We start from the raw sequence: 17,733 nt of genomic DNA on the forward strand, positions 1-17,733 counted from the left end.
TGAGAAACATTGCAATGTGTAACACTAACACTAACATGTCTTGAAACTACATTTCCACCAAAGGCCATCTAAGGTCATTAAAATTACATTGTATTAACAATGCCTTTTCCTGTCAGGGTTAAATGTTCATAAATCTTTAAACATGAAACAAAATATTAGTTCTTCCTCTCAGACAGTAAGTGTCGGGTAAAACGGCTCCCGCTTTGGAAAATCCATTTGTAGCTATGCAACCTCCAATGCAGTTGAGGCTGAAGTCTCCCTCCCCGTATGGTCTGATAGGACAGCGTTTAAGGCAAACATCAATACTTCCTGTGGTGGTAGAATAACACAGAGTTGCTGATTAAGAAAGCACTTGCTGAAAAAGACTAGCTGCTCTGCGCTTGCAGGAAACTGTGCCTGCTTCCTCCCCAGGGTCCCTGAACACAGTAAAAACAAGGCCCAGATTTCGGGGTGGATTAGGAGATTATCACTTTGCTGCCATCACCCTGTGGGCCATATTTTCATGATCATTTGACAGTTCTAAAGACATGGATAGATAGACGCTTTTATTGTCACTCTACAAGTACAGCAAGATAACGTTTGAAGCCAACCAGAGGAGGCACATTTAAACTAGCGGTTTTCAACAAAGATAAATCTCGAATATTTACAATTTATAGTGAGCAGAAAAGTCACATGAGTGTCTTATCATGGATTTATTTGGAGTGTTGTGGCTTTTTGAGAACCTTTTAATAACATACACTGACAAGTTATACATACCTCAAAGGGATGCACATTTTGGACTGTGGAACCACAACAACACTGCCATGCAATGTCTGACTGCAGGGTCCCACACATAAATCACAATCTAATGTTCAGATTTGATCATAAACTGACCATTAAAAACATGGGTGACAAACAGGTGTATTTAATAAAATGTCATCAGCTCATGTACAGTCATGGACAGTAATGAGATAAATGTATATTTTCATGTACACTACACTACTTTTTTATGGAGACTAAGATGGGGCCATTTTGAAGAATCCATTGCAAGAAACATATTTAGTATTTGGAGTATCAGGAGAAAGTGAAATATGTTCGATGAATCTGTTTTTTCAGAGTTGCCTCGTTTTACCTTGGTGAGCAGTGGGCAGCCATGGCAGGCACCTGGTGAGGTACAGTGGTACAGCGTGTGGGGACTGTACCTTGCTCAGTGCCACCTCAAGGCAAGACCTTTAAGCAAGATTAATCAAGCGTTAATCTTACAGAACTGATAATCGGACAATTGCAACCAGAATAACGAATGGTACTTTTGATAGTGTATATTGAAAGCAAATAGTTTCTTTAAAAAATTTAAGGGGAGGATTTTCCTTGGGTAATGTTTTTATATTTTATAATTTTATAAACTTCTTCTACCACTGCTCAGGGCTAATTGAACTGGTCACTGTGAACTGGTATCCCACACACAGCCAGAGCCACCAGTTCACACTTGACCACGAGGCAACCACATTGCAGTGAAGGAGGCTGCCGAGGTGTTTGTCTCCCAAGGGACCTCTGCTCGCTGTCAGGAGGAATGAATGTTACGAAAGTTGGTGCCGGGGTCCGGCCAGCAGCACTGAAAGGGGGCCCACTCTGCCTCTCAGCCTTAATTGACACTGGCGCTGCGGCGAGGGTGCAGCGCAATGCCCAGGTTTTGTCACTTGTGAGACTTAATTTGTACAAGAATAAGCCCAAGTCAGGGGTCAGTCAGTCGGGGAGCCAACCTGCTGACAGGTTGACCATTCACTGGGGCCTAATGAGAGCACCGCGCCAAGAGAACGGAACAAAGGCGGACGGATTACATGCACTCGTTTGTTGACTGGAATCAATAACACCGGCCAGTCGCATTCGACAATCTAACCCAGTTCTCGGCACACACACACACACACACGCATTAAAAAAACTTTATTCCTTTCTGTTAACATCACTCCTTGGAACTGTTGTCTCTCTTTCTCTCTCTTTAACAGAAATGTTAATATATGACTTAATCTAACACTGGTAAGAACACAAACACTCTGTTCCAAATATTTAGGCATGGTGACTCGCGTGTGTGTGTGTGTGTGTGTGTGTGTGTGTGTATACACTGATTCCTCTGGAATGCTTGAGATATTGTTCATGCTGATGAGGGGTGGGCGGGCGTTTTACTGAGGAAGCGCATCGGGGACGTAGAGGAAGCCCCGGCCAGTATCCGCCCTCTATCTGCTGCCGAGGGAAGGGGAAAAAGAAATGCTAATATAAACACAGCGAGGCACAGCCGTAAAAACGGCCGTCTGGCTGATCCTTACACAATGTAAAGAGTGTTTACTCCCCGACCTGCGCTCGCTGACAGATCACCACTTCTTCAAGTGACATCAAAATGCTTAAACATGAACTTTGCTTAGTTTCTAATTGAGAAACAAGGACACGTGCTACAAGGCTCCAGTGAAGTCCTCCACTACAAAACAGCTCGCAGATATGTCTGAGGATGGTTTTGTCCTGCTCAGAAGGCAGGAATGTCACAAAAACACTTTTCCTGGTTGTAAGAGAGAAAGGACTCTTTAAGGACTCTTGTTTTGCTGTAGTTTTATCTTTTTCTGTGAATTTGTATTGTAATTTCATCTTTCTCTTTGTGCTTCTTACAGAACAGAAATGAATGAACTTTCCTAGCAAGACAACATAAATCTTTGCACAGATTTGTTTTCCTGTAAACTTTATTGAGCCATAAATATTCTGCAAATCCACTGGTGGACATTTCACGCCAAAGATCCACAACATGCAGATTCACAGTCTATAAAGGCATCACTCCATAAATCACAGATACAGGAACAGTTCTGAAAGCAAACAGACGAGGCCTTCACTCGGGGATCGGCCTGCTGATTAAAAAGAGAGATATTGGCGCGGCTCATCAGGGACGGGGTCGCTTTGTTCAGTTGGTTTTTTTTTTATTATTCTTTCTCCAGCGTTAACAAACGAGCCAAGAGGTAACCAATACAGGTCGGGAGTGGCGGTGATGTGTGGGGTCGAGGCAGTCGCACGTCCCTCTTGGATTTGTCACACATGCGAGGAACTTCCTCTCTCTCTGATGGTATGCAGCGTTCGAGAAGAGTTCACATACCGCTGGAGTCCTCTGTAAACTTTGGGTAGTGACAAAAACTGTTTTTGTCCCTTGCTTAACTTGTCGTTTCCTATTTTCACTTGTTCAGGAAATCCAAAACTGGGTACATACATAAATACACAAAAAACATCTTCATTCACTGCTAATCCTTGTTTCATTACTGCAGATCATATAAGCTAATATAATTTATTGTCAATTTTAGATGTCAGTTTAACCATTACACCATGGTCCTCAAACAATTTGAGTAATACGTAATACTTATTCCATCACAGTAATGGAATTGATTCAGGACACATTAACTAACCGATACAGGAGAAAACTACAGAGAATCAAAAACGTCATTTCTTCACTTTAATGCAACTGCACATTTTCACTGCTACAAACATCTGAACTAGGTCAACAAATTTAAATTATAATCGTCTGGCAAATTCTTGAAGAGCATTGGCAATCGTTGCTGCTGTGTATAGGAACAGGTTTCTTGCCTTCATCTAGGAGGGAACATCAGTGACTCCCACGGGGGGAATTTTCAGTGAAGTCTGATTGCAAAAAAAAAGCCAGCATCATTAAGCAGGTCAGATGCACAGTGAAAGGGTTAATCCAAATTACAAAAGAGCACTAATGTACACCTAGATGCAAGAAGCTAAACAAGATGTAAAGAACTTTGAAGATGTCTGTAATCTCTAATCACACTTTTCTAGACTTTCTAGACTAGTTTCTCCCTCACAATCCCACTGTCTAACATAGATACTTGCCTTTAAAACATGTACTCTATTCTAATACAGGTGCATAAATACTGGATAGATATTGGAACTAACAATGTGGCCTAACACCTCCAAGATTGGAGTACATGCTCTCCCCATATTTACTCCGGGTTCTCCAGTTTCTTCCTGCAGTCCAAAGGTATGCACAAAAGGTAAATTGGAGACTGTGAATTGTCTGAAGTTTTGTGTCTGTGTGCACCCTGCGGTGGGCTGGCATCCCTTCCCTGCACCCAGTGTCCTGGTATTGTGAAATATTGTTGGATGATTTAGAGATTCTTCACTTTTGGTTAAAGTAGGTGTACTGAGATCAGATGAGCCATCCACTGCCCTGTAATCAGCAAGCTAAACAAGCTGAAGGACCTGCTTCCCATGATGAAGAGTTCTGGCATGAGATACACCATCATAAAAGATGATGGACTGCTTCTAATTGTTCAGGATTAACTGAAGCCAAGAAGACATGATTACATTTTATTCTCAATTTTAGAATATTTTGGTATTCAGTCACCTAAAGTCAATATCATTACATTGCATGTATTATTACAAGGGAGTTGCAGGGACAGTCCTCTAGTCTGGTTCAAAGGCAAGTTTATTAGCCATGAGGTTTAACCCACCCAGAACCAGAACTGGATGAGGTTCTCTGATGATGGCTTCAATTACAAATCATCAAAACCATTTTCATCCTTCCAGCACCATTATTTCAAGAGTTACATTTACTGACAGAATCTGTATTGCATGAGAATGTGCAAATCACTGACAATTAACCCCCCAAGGACCTAAAACACACATAGACATTTTTTCCTTCACTCCATACTTCCCCTGCCCGATGCTTTGACTCAGACACAAAAAGACAGACCCCTTCCTTCATGTCCTTTAAATAACAAACTAGCATCCATTGTCGGCCTTCGTCACTGGTGCTAATGTGTGCTGATAGACCAGACACTACAGAAGGAAGGACTCCATCACTAGAGAGTGACTGTAAAGCATGATTAGTCAGGAACAAGACTGTTTCCTTGGAATCCGTGCCCATTTCCTATTTGAATGTGCACAGAGTCTTTCTTTCTCCAGCCATTTCCCTCCCATATCCTGCGACCACCCTTTTCCAGTCCAACTCATTCCTGACTTAACTGTTTCAACACCCCAAAGGAAGTGGAATGGAAATGGCGGACAAATTTGCTGGGGCCCACTCCTGATTTCTCCAGCATTTTGTCCAGTCATCACTTTGGAAATGACCACTGACTCAGTCTGCTATACCAATATAAAACTCAGAAAACAGCTTTCACTGAACATGCCATTTTATAAATGATGAATGTGTACGAGAGTGAGCACCATTCAGACGTCACCTCCATACAGCTCTGCACATGTATGCTCTAAAAAACAGGCTTGAATGTATTAGACATTGAGGCACAATGACTTTTGGATTTTATGCATGAGATTGTCTGCAGGCATGGATTGGATTGGGCAGCCAGTACAGATCATGCGCCCAGAATAGCTAGTTGTACAGACACACCTGCTGAACCCAGTTCATGTGAGCATGTGAATCAGATTTATGAACAAATAGATGTAGACTAAGAGGAAAAGATTGCTCATATATTAAAAACAGGAAAATATGAGACTAAAATAGTTCATTATTGGACCCGAAGTCAGTTCAAAATGAATAGCAAAATCCTGAATGAACTTGTAACCAAAACAATCAGGACAAACTTTCTGGCCCCGTGTTCAGAGTTCCACTTGTTGACAACAAGCAATGTGGGGCAGGCTGGGAAAAAAAATGTGGAGCAAGCCCCCACATGAGGTCGGTGTGGGTTTATCAAGTGGAAAGTTTAATGAAGTAGCCAGCGAGGGAATGGCCGGGGACAGTCCTCCATGCACAGATGGCCCTTTGTACCTCCTGACACCTGCCAGCTGCTTGGTCTTCAAAATGATGGTGCTAAGGGGGAGGGTGGATGTGTGTGAGGGGAGGGAGCAGGCAGACCCCAGGCTTCTAAGCTGCCTACAGTGGCTGGGGGCTGGGGTTGACCCCTTGACCCCTGGTGTCAGACGAGGCCAGTGAATGTTTTCTCTCCTGCCAGTGGGTCTCAGGGTTCTTGTCTGAGGGCCTAGGTGCTCCATGGCCTCTAACTACTGCTCTGCCCTGGGAGTTTGTCTCACAGTGGTCAGCCTAGCTACAGCGGACAAAGATTTCAATGGCCACCAATATTGTTTGGCGTGCCCTGGCCTGAATGTTGTCATTGTCCCCTCAGAAAATTAGCAAATGTCTGAGAGGTCAAAATTAAATTTCGGACCAGCATAGCTTGCCTTTGGGGTCAGTTTTGGGAACCTAATCTAAGACTACATTGGCCTCAAGAAAAGGGGAGGTATGGAAAAAAAAGTAAATTCAATTGATCACCAGTATATGTTAGGTGTTCGAAAAGTAGCTTAGTTCTGCTTTTAAACTTTAAAAGCTAATAGCCATTCATACACAGGCACCAGATGTCAGACTGTCCTTTAAAATGTGTTAAAATTTGAGAAACAACAAACAAAAAAATTTGAAAAAATGTTAGAATTTTATTTGTTGCTGCATTTATAGTTCCAAATTGCATTTAATCCTCGAGAAATCAATATATACAGTCTCTGAGATCAAGTTAATTACATTTAAAATCACATCTGAATAGGTTTGTATGTTGTTTTCAACTCACTTGAGCCACTGCACCTTACAGAGAGTTTGGTGGCCATTGATGTTTGGTTAAGGTCTGGCAACTGTCATCAGCATGATGAATTACTATTTATGTGGTCACTTATGTAATTACAGGTAGAAGAGTCTGCTTTCTCAACTGGCAACTTGGTTTTTCAGTCAATTAGGTTAATTATGGTACTCTTAGTTGCCCTCTGAAATGTTGTATTTTGCATCTTAGGTACCTCATGGTGGTGGCAGCAGGGACTGGCAGACTGGTCACAATTGAGGGCATGTTGAATGGCGATACGCTCAATGGAAATATGTTCCACGGCACTCAGGACCTCAGGCTGGCTCAAAGGTTCACTTGCCCAAGTTTAGGGACAACATAGTCCTAGAGTGGCCCAGAGAGAGACCAGAAAATGTCTGTCCCAATAACTACCTGACTGAGCTTGAGAAGATTTGCAAACACAAAAAAAAGTTGGCAAAGCTTGTTGGTTCACACCCAAAAAGACTGCAATTACTACCAAAGGTGCTTCTTATAAGTAAAGGGCCTGAATATTTATATTAATGTAATAGTTCAGTTTTTCCTTTCTAATAATATATAGAGGACTTTACACAGTAGCATCAGACCAATCATAACCAAATTGAAACTGTATGTAAAAATGTATAAATACATTATAATTTTTCTTTGTCTAGCACCTAACAATCTCTGAGCATGCTCCTTGCTGACAAGTCTGAGCCTTATCAGGGCTCTTAGTTTGTAAACTCAATATTCTATAGAAATCGAACGAGAATTGCTGGTGTCTTCCTCTTGTAAGTCGCTTTGGATAAAAAAGCATCTGCTAAACAAAGTAAAGTATGTCAGACAATTTATATTGACAGGGGACAACATCTCGTTTTAGGTGCATGTGCGTTATTCCCACAAGGCACCAGGACGCAGTATGGGAAGAAGACAAGCAGCCAGAAATGGCGTCATGCTCACAGCACCGTTCTGTTGGGAAAACCTGAGGCCTGCCGTTCATTTGGATTATTCACTCATAGCAATAGTGCCCAGTTCCATCTTATCATTGTTGAGTATTTCAGTTTATTCTGAAATAAAGCTGCAGCAAATGATGACAAAAGACCTTAGCAAATTACACTCACACAAAGGAATTAAGCCAAAATATTCCAGTGTAAAGAATAAGTCAGAACTGTCATAACTGACATATGAACCCAATCCCACCATCTGGGTCACGTCAAGACATGACGTCTAACTAACCGGCTTCTGGCATCTTTCTGTGTGCCGGTGCGCTGCGTGCAGGTCAGGTTTCAGTGCACGCTGCCTGACCTGGTGGCAGGTTCGAAAGAGCGCAGGCTCTACTGAGGATGTTAGCGTGCAGCAGGATGATGAGACAGAGTCAGTAAACACCGGCTACTTCAGTTACCGTACGGCCCGGACAAGGCCCAGCAACCCACAGCTGTCATGTCTGAGTAACGGAGGATTATAAAATGTGGGAAAGGCACAACTCTAACAAACTATTTTTTTTAAGTAAAAAAAAAAAAACTGAAACTAATAATTCTTTGTGAGTTCTTTCTATTGTACACACTTCATCACAAAAAGAGCAAAAGATCAGCACACCGCCCATCGGCTTTAAGGTCACTAATGCCATCGGCTCCTTTTCACCACGGTCTGAAAAGGCGAGGGCATTCCTCTATTTGGAACGGCCCAGAAGTGCTGCTGTGACTTCAGAGTGACAGCTGGCTGGCTGCATCCCTTCCTGCAGAACCCATCATCTCCTCCCTGCCGGCCGCGAGTAAATGAGCACTCCAAGGGGTCAAAGGTAGCGCTCCCTTTCCCAAGAGTCCACCCAGCCAGAACAACCCTCCCATGAAACAGGAAGGGAGGGCATCGTCCATATGTTGTCTTCACTCACAGGGAACATGCCCGTGACCAGGCAGTCTCATTTTTTTTTTTTTTTTTTTTTTTTTGGAATCGAGGGACAGTGAATTAGGGGGAGAAGGCTCCTAGAGAAAAGTCAAAATGAGCTGTAAAATCTCCCCCTCCCCCTACTGCCACCAACCATTACAAAGATGAGAAATGGGATCGCGGGGGTCAGATCAAAAGCCTGCTCACCCTTTCACTTCCTGAGAAGTTACCACTTAAAAAAAAAAAAAAAAGGATCAGTATCATGTCAGCAATACTTTACATTCATCCGCTCTAAAAGCCATAAAAGTCCCACAAAGTTCAAGCCCACGCTTACAACTACCACTGTGCCCCTGAGCAACACATACCTAACCCCATGATGTTCTGGGGGATGTTGGTCCTACAAGAGGACAGCATCAGGCCACATTTACATAACTCCAATGGCAGTGCCATAACAATGGCAGTACCGAGTCAACCCAGCACCTGCAACGAGGGGACAAATACTTTCATAAAAAAAAAATAAAAAAATGAAGAGCTGATCACATTCAGTGTTAAGCTGAACATCTGTAGGCCTTTCTGCTGAAGTGAAGCATCTGCGGGCCGACGCTGGTCACATGTCCACACAGCCGGTGCCACACTACACCAGTGAGTGTATGCAGCTGGACAGCAACTGGAGCCAGCTGTCCTACCCTGTCTGCACGTTGGGGTCAGCGCTTTGTTGTCAGCCAGTTAGCAAGACGTCCTTTTTGATTTGAGAGTCAATGTCCTAAAAAAAAAAATAATAATCACACAGTCTCCGCTCACACTGGTGCATCATAAAATGCCAGAAAATATGGCAACCGCCCGAAACAAATAAACCCGTCCTCCCGTCCAACAGGGCAGATGAATTATTAACCTGTGGCTTTACGGGAGGCCACATCTTTTGTGGTGACAGACACAGACTAACAGCGACGTGAACCACTCTCTCCTTTACCTGGTTCATCCGACACCCTTCAGCTAACCGTCCCAACCGCAGCCAGGCCAGGTGGAACAATGGTGAAAGGTGGTCACCACAAAAGCGTGGACTGTGCTGAAAGGGGACAGAGCGGAGTGCTCTCATTGTGGCCGGACAACAGGTGTCAGGCCGGTGCCCTGGGCCTTCGGTCCGCTGCATTGAAATATGCATGAGATGGCCCACTGCCTTGCTGCTGTCAGCGTGGCTCGGCCGTCTGGCAGCGGGGAGGAGTGTTGCACCCCAATGCTTCGCTTGCTGCTGCTTGAACAAGGAGGGCCTTTCATTTTGACCTTGTAATGAGTTTAAATATTCCATGAGTTCTGCCGTTTTAATAATTGATGCACAATGCCACCACACAAGCAGCAGGGCTGGCCCGGACCTCAGGGGAAGAGGGTGCGAGCGAGATGATGCATGGGAAAACAGGCTTCTGGGAGGTTCCCAGAAATTAGGAACCGAACAGAGAGCACCAGCTGTCCATGCCGTTGTGGCCCGTTTTCTGGACGGCCAATTCATTACTTCTGGTTTATTGGACAACGCTCACCATCAGCTCACCTGTCTTTGACCAAAGGCATCTAATACATACATGCGAACTAATTTAATACATAGTTATTTATGACATTTTTGAAAATAGTGTATTGTAATGTATCTAATAGATTTGAATCACCAAATTTAAAGAAATTAAAATATGCACATTGCAATATAATTTAGTTCCTTACAATTTTTACACTGAATATATATATTTTGTTTTTTACACTGAACTAGGTCTTAAAACCAACCCAAAATAATTTAATGCTCTTTTTTTGTGAAGGAAATAGCCAGAAGTGACTTCGAGGATCTTTCTGAGAAAATGGCATTTGATCGCCATCTAGAGGCACATTCAAAAACAATCAGGTCAAGCACATCTCCAGTATTGAAGAGTTTATGGAAAGTTGCATCAAAATGATTATTTAACCTGGGCCAAACATAGTTCTAAACGTATAGCAAAAATACCATTAATTCAGTACATTCCAGTTCAATCCAACTTTATTTATACAGGACTTGAAAATAATAAGGTTAATGGTGCTTAAAACATTTGAATAATTGAGACATCATTTCAGATTCATTTATGCTTTGACATTTAGGTCAGTGAAGTGTGTAACAACTGGGTCGTTGTACTAAGTTTCCAACAACAAACACCAGCTGTTGAACGTAGCACCGTGGTCTTATCAACTCTGGCAAGCTTCACACACATGCCTCCACCTGAGAGCATGTCTCTTCTGGAGCCATTATCCTACACACACACACACACACACACACAGAGCTATCACATATCAGGGCCCTTCACACGTCTGTCAGCCAACGCGTCCACGTGCCATCTGCCGCATTACCTCACCGGCACAGCCACAGCCCAGGGACCAGAAAGAGAAAGTAACTGGATACCTCTGATTGGTGCCTGAGGGCCGCCAGTCAGTCATGGCGCAGGGCCCTGTGCATCGCAGGTGACTCACCCAGACCACTTAGGCAGGATGATGTTGAGCATAAATGGAGGACGTCTTGTTGTTTTCACCATTGGAACACAAAGTGCTGGATCAGTAAAAGACATTTGGGGTCAGTTTACGGTTCGAGGATTGTGCCTAGTCCTTTTATGGAAAGCGTCACTGAACTGACCATGAGCAAGAAATTGGTGTGTTTCTTGCATTAAAATGTCATGATATGAGCTGTGTTATGGAAAAAAATATCAATTTACATGATTTGGAAGTTTAGTTTTTTATTGTACAAATGTTTCAATAGCAAAACATAAAAAAGTAACAAAAAGGAGCCACAAGAGAGATCAAACAGTGAGAAAATCCATATATCCAGTTCTAAAACCATTTCATAGGTTATACCATACAGTCATGTTGACTACTTAGGAGTCTTTTTAGGCGTCTTTGAACCTTTCTTCTTTGGGGTTGAAAACTCCTTGTTACAACAATCACATACCCAGCAACCTATATTTAAAAAAAAGAGGAGAGATTAGTTAATGTTTATCAAGTGTAAGATGACACACAGATCTCTAAATATACTTCCAGTTCAAGTGTATTGCTTAATTATTCATTAGTTTTGAGTGGAACCATTGCGATCAAGACTGGATCATGAACGGAGGATACTACAGGATGGAAGCAAGCAGAAGCAGTAAATAATAAAACTCGAAGCTTTCATCAGTCTGGTGCGCAAAAAAAAAAAAAAAACATTAGACAGCTGGTGGAAGGTGGAAAATGCGAATAGGTGAAGACCCTTACCCAAAGGAATGGAGTCCATTCCCACACAGAACGTATGGAATCCACGGTCACACTTGTCGCAGAACATCATCTCTTCCTCGTGGTGGGGCTGTTCGCACACCGAGCATGTCTTACACTCCATGCACTGCCAGCGGTAGGTCTTGATGAGGGCCACCAGCTCTGTGCTCATGTCCAGACACGATGGGTGACCTATGAGGGGCATACAAACGTTGGTATGGACACAAATGCACCAATTGTTCGTTCACCAGGCATGTTAAATGAAATAAAACATAAATAATCCCCATTAATACAATCCACAGAAAATAAACAATCTCTTTCTAAAATGTATTAAAACACATGAAAGGGAATCAAGTGGCTCTTGTTTGAAGGTGCGACTCACCGCTGTTTCTGCACTGGGAGCAGTGTATTAGCGCTTCAGGTTTTCCTTTCTTGTTGGACTCCTTACCCTTCTGGCATATGCCACATATAGCATTGGGAATGACCTTAGGCTGGAAGGGCAGAACAACGCTATAAATCCATGGCAACAAGGTCAGGTAAACCATGTGACTCATGGATAAACTCAGGTCCTCTCAGTAAAAGACCAGGATTTTATGGGGAGGAGGGGTATTTTATCTGGTAAATGGTTCACAACACTAAAATTAAAAACATTAGCAGGATTTCCCTTGACACATTCAAAACTTTATAACAGAAAACTTTATACCACAAAGATTGCAACTGATCAAAAGAAATCAGAAGAAATGCAGTTTGTCATTATGTTCACAGTCAAACACTGCACATGAATACTTTTTTGGAAATGTTGAGAGAATACATATCCAGGGAACTCCTATAAAAACAAAGAAATGAATTAATCTGCCAAAATCCTGCACTCCCAGCAGTGCAAGTGTGTCGATGCCGTAACATGGAGTGCATATATTTCATTTGTTCAGTGCTCACAAATTAATAAACCTCAGTTGTCAATCTAAATTTCCAGCGGTTTTATTGAAGTATGTAACCGTGATACACCCTTCAGACATTTATCACATGACAAGTCTTGACTTCGGAAAGGAAACATGAGGTGAAAAGGAAGCTGGAACGAATGAAAGGAGCAAAGATAGATAGAAAGCACGAACAAGAAGGAAATAAACTTTCCAAATGTAAAGATATGACATGGACTACCAAACATTTTGATCAATTAAGTGCTAAAATGTTTCAGAACCAGTAGAATAAACAGGAGTTATAAAAGACAGCTGAAAATGTATTCTTATACATTATAGGTCTCTGTAAATTGTACCGTGTAGCTACACATTAGACAAACAATAGAAAATGAAACATCAGAGCGCCGTGAAAGCTTTAAGACCCTGTGACAAGCATCAGTGCAACACAAAATGTTTATAAACAGTACAATTTTTGACAGTCTTTATAAAATGTTTTACAAAGAACCAGAAATTTTCTTTCATTTTCTTGTTTGTTCTTCTTTAACAATTATAAGAGATTTAGCGCTTCCTAAAGACTTAAAGGGGAGGGGATAAACACACATTACCTTTGGCACCACACTATTAGACTCATATCAACTTTCAAAAAATAAAATATTTTGATATGCTGGTGACTTTAATAACTCTTCAGCTTTACGCCTAATTAGACACTGTTCATTTAAAACCACAACTAATAAATTAGAAATTAAAAAGAAAACTGGATGCAAAACAAGAGGAAAACCCAACTGCAACTGAGAAGCTTAGGCCAGGGTAAATGGCAAAAATTAAAGCAAGAGCCAAACAAAGAGCTGGCAGGGTAAATAGTAAGTCAGCTTTCTTGAAGCACCATTACTGATGGTGAGTGTCATAAAATCGCTGCATTTCACTCTGAAGAGCACAATGTGTGTGTTAGACGTAAAACTAGCCGTACTGCACTTAAAGCATTATTTCCTGTGTATTGCCACAAAGTCTTTCACATAAAAGATAAAAGTTAGTGCTTAAAGTAGCGCTAGGCGCTTCTTATTTTGCGGGCGGGGGGGTTAAATCTAGCAGCCATACGTACCTGCTTACTTGCCTTTTAGTTCTACCGACAAGGGAGCAGCTGAGAGGTATTTAAAACATTCAATGTAGATACTTGTGTGAGTGTGTGAGACGTGCACAAAAATCCTGTTGTTTAAACCATTCCAGAGAAGGGAAGAGGGGGCAAAAGTTACTGCTTATTGCTCCAAACGTTTATGCCCAGAACAGCGTGATCCCTCCTCACCTGAGTGGACATTCCAGAAACTGAGTGTCAAAAAGTAAGGTCCACAGATGAACAAGTTCAGCTTGAGAAGCTACAGTCATCTGAAGGAGTGTGAGTGTGTGAGTGCATGAGATGAGTTCACGCTGAGACACATCGGATGTCTCTGCTGAAGTGCTGAGAAGGTGAGAAGGGGACTGGACAAAACAAAGAAAAAAGGGGAAGAAAAGTGCTGTCGAAGAAAAAAAAAATATATAGATAGATATTTATCAGGGGCTTTTTTCTTCTACCTTGTACCCAGGGACAGATTTGAGGGGACGTGGGGTGGTGTCTTTGCCCTGGCCTGTGGCACGGTCCTTGGTTTTGCCTTTGGAAAGGACACTGCTGTCCTGGCTCTCCCCATCGGAGGTGTTCCCAGAGGAGCTGTCCTGAATACAAGACATATTTTCATCATGTGTAAAGTGCTGAGGTTATCTTTCCTCCAAGATAATGATACCAATTAGAGGTTTGCCATAATATGAAAAGTGGTAAAAAAAGTGGTATGTTAACTGGTTTATAGCTAACAGTTCCTTAACAACACAATTAGCATCATGTGATCTGCTAAAGGTCTGAATGTTTGATGGAAAAAAAATGCATTTAGTAAATGTGGCATATGGCCAGAGGTTCTTACAGAGGAACCTTTGTTTTTCTTCCCATCGTCTGCTTTGATGTCCTCTGCTTCATCAGAGTCCCCATCACTGTCTGGTGCAGGCAGCTCGGGATCCAGCGGAGGCTCATAAAGAGCTGTGTTCAATGGCAGGTAGCGCAGCTCGTTCGGGGAGTACCTGCAGCAAATTATTTCACAAAGGAAAGCGAATAAATTGTTCACATATTCAAAAAATTGACTGGCGGTATATTTTCTGATTATTGTAGTTTTAATAGCTCAGTGTTGGCTATTCTAAAGTTTGTTGCATTGCAGTTAGAGATGTTGAATTTTATTATAGCAACAAGATAAAAGCACAAGAACATTATTCCAGTTCATGTAGATAGATTATCTGTAAACAAACATTCCCCAGCAATTTTACATATACATAAATCCATGAATATAAACCAATCATGACAAACATTTAAATTACACTTTACATTTGACATTACCGTGTGTTGAAAAAGCACAGCTTTGAAATAGCACCTTTTATAATAGTCCTGAAATTGACCAGGTATGAGAGCCACAGGGTAAGGGCCTGTCTTTGTACGCTCTGGGGGAAGGACTTTGTATTTGCCTTGAGGAACCTGGATAATCTGGTTGTAAGCAAAAAAAAAATTGGGTCAAATCTGCCCATGACAGAGAAAGACTTGAGTGACGAGTGAAGCTCCTTACATGAGTTTGAAGGTCAAAATAGGCTCTTCGCTCCTCCATCCTTTCTCTGTTGAAGTTACTATTAAATTCTGCTGCTTTCTTAGCAGCTTTCTTGATGTATTCTGGAACTTTGCTAGCTTCAACCTTTTGAGGGTTCTGCTGCTGCATTTGCTAGAGAAAGAAGAGATTAAATCATTCAGCACTAATTATATTAATTATATGAACCTCAGGTTGTACATAACAATTACTGTGCTGTATTGGTCAACGTTTGTTTCCAAATCATCAAAGCTGGTTCAGGAGTTTCGCAGTTTATGCACTATATATGAATTTGAACCCAAAAAGCAGTGCACTGCGTAGTATTTTTTTTTTTTTATTAGAAAATGATGATCCACCACATAAATAGTACCAGAAATGAGTGCTCATGGAAATATTTTTTTATGATAAGGGCGTTTTATTTGGTTGTTCCTGGACAGAGGTCTTGGTCATTAAATTTCCTTCTAAAGTTATAAACATTTATAAACATTTTATACAACACATACACTAATCAAGCCTGTTTCACCACACATTTGCCACAATTGGCAAAATACAACCCCCTAATTTAGCATGCAGAGTATGGGACGAAGACCACTTACAACACTGAGAGTACTCACTGAGTACTCTTTAGTTATCCTCTGGCGTTCCCGTTCCTGAAGGATGACAGAATATTCTGCATGTTTAGCTGGATACTCCTTAATCATCAAGTCAATGACCTCATCACTTCTCAGAGCCGTAAGACCTATGAAATAACATGAGCACACTAAAATAAACTTACAGATGTCATGAGCATGACAGACTAATCATTAAAACAAAGGACATTTGTTATTTTCATATGGTTAATTAAGGAAAATTATTCTCACCCAAGGTGCACTGTGTCTCTGTGATGACGTTCTGCTCCCTTAGATACAGCTTCTCCTTGTGAGAGAGGTCCCTTCTTTCCAAATCTACATGTAAAGGCATAGATACAAAAAAGTACCCCAAAACACTTTTAAAAAAACTTAAACGCCACTGTCAATTCAAGATGGTTGTTCTCAATATTGAGGAATAGACGAAAAACACACACACACAAACCTGGATATTTCCGCTTGAAAGATGTGACCACTAAATATTCACTGACTTGCTCTTGCAACATGTAGTATTCTCCTGTATCATCCGGAGGCCACTTGTACTCTGTCAAGTTCTCTGCTGGAAAATATGTAGGCCTTCAAGGGTAAAGAAAAGCATCACATTAAACTACAGTACCAAGTGGGTAAAACAGAAAGATGGTAATAAAAAGATTGCGGGTCCTGTAATCAGCCTAGAAAAAAAAATACCCGAGCTCCTGGCTAGAAGTATCACAGCTTCGGGAGCTATCTCCTGAGCCCATGCGACGTCTCTTGGTGGCCTGACTTCCATCATTGGAGATCTCCTCTGTGTCATCCTGGAAAATCATCACAGTTAAATCATCAATTCTTATACTAACAGTCAGCATGGACATGGGAATCACATATCAAAACACTTCTGTCAATATGAAATGTTACTTGTAAAATGATGTAAACGAGGTGTAATGATACCTGACAACATGTAAGCATGGATGTAAAATTTTGAAATGTTTTAACATTACACCGGTTCATATCATTTGTGTAATATATATTTACTACTATGATGTGTATGTATGCATTTACCTTTTACTTACTATAAACAACAATGCTAACATGCTAAACGCATACAGTAAACGGTCTATAGTTCATTTTTGTAAAGCCACCAAGGTCCAAAAATGCTGGCGCTTTCCTAAACCAAATCACGGATGATATAATGTATATAAAGTTATATATTGTATATAACGTTAAGAAGCATAATCGCTTGATTTCCATAGTTATAGTATAAATATGATGCATTACATGCAAAATATAACGCATTTGCATTACTAATTTGTTGGTTAGCTAACCTTTTTTAGATATTTGGGCTAGTTATTAAACTAAACAATAAAGATTAGACTGGGTAATAAAGGTTAGCTGGGTTATATGGTGGGAAGGTCCAGCTCGGCGATGAACCGAAGAGCGTAAACACTCAGTGGCTAGCTGGCTAACGCTAGCGACAGGCGCAACGAAGTGATTGTCGGGGCGGCGCACGGGAGTCAAACGTCGGCTTTTCTGCACCGCGTGTCCGCTGCGACCGCAGCCAGCCTCTGCCGGACCGTCCTTACCCGCAGGGACTGAGTGCCGGGCGTTGCAGGACTACTGTCGCACTGTCTGGGAGAAAGCACTGTTGCCATTTTGATACGCCGCTACTGGTTTCTTCGTTGCCTGGCATACGTCCAGCGGCAGCGGCGCACTACCGCCCCCTACTGGGCTGGAAGGGCACCCGGTCATTGCTCAAACTGCAAACAATCTGATTGATTGGGAGGTACTTTTGTGTTTTGTTTATTCAGATAAAAAAATACAAGACTGAGAAGTAAAAAGTTTTACTTGAAAGTTCACTTTGAACCAATGTGCGGGATCTGTCGAGGAGGAT

The 17,733-nt window shown here is 41.7% G+C and overlaps 1 protein-coding gene across 3 annotated transcripts; it reads right to left on the bottom strand.

Annotated features, from left to right (window-relative positions):
* Window positions 1-11,150: 11,150 nt before the first annotated feature.
* phf10 (PHD finger protein 10) lies at window positions 11,151-17,550 on the bottom strand. Of its 3 annotated transcripts, none has more exons than XM_028988814.1 (12): window positions 17,426-17,550; window positions 16,554-16,660; window positions 16,312-16,442; window positions 16,101-16,184; window positions 15,855-15,979; window positions 15,226-15,375; window positions 15,037-15,146; window positions 14,539-14,692; window positions 14,159-14,296; window positions 12,058-12,166; window positions 11,679-11,867; window positions 11,151-11,387 (listed from the first exon to the last, which is right to left on the bottom strand). In XM_028988814.1, the coding sequence occupies exons 1-12, from the start codon at window positions 17,492-17,494 to the stop codon at window positions 11,302-11,304; spliced, it is 1,452 nt and encodes a 483-aa protein (XP_028844647.1). In that variant the 5' UTR covers window positions 17,495-17,550; the 3' UTR covers window positions 11,151-11,301. The 3 variants fall into 3 exon arrangements, with proteins under 3 accessions (XP_028844647.1, XP_028844646.1, XP_028844648.1); XM_028988813.1 differs by having other exon boundaries at window positions 15,837-15,979; XM_028988815.1 differs by lacking the exons at window positions 11,151-11,387; window positions 11,679-11,867; window positions 12,058-12,166 and adding an exon at window positions 12,354-14,065 and having other exon boundaries at window positions 15,837-15,979.
* Window positions 17,551-17,733: the final 183 nt, after the last annotated feature.

The sequence above is a fragment of the Denticeps clupeoides genome, chromosome 8 (genome assembly GCF_900700375.1).
Source record: "Denticeps clupeoides chromosome 8, fDenClu1.1, whole genome shotgun sequence".
NCBI lineage: Eukaryota > Metazoa > Chordata > Actinopteri > Clupeiformes > Denticipitidae > Denticeps > Denticeps clupeoides.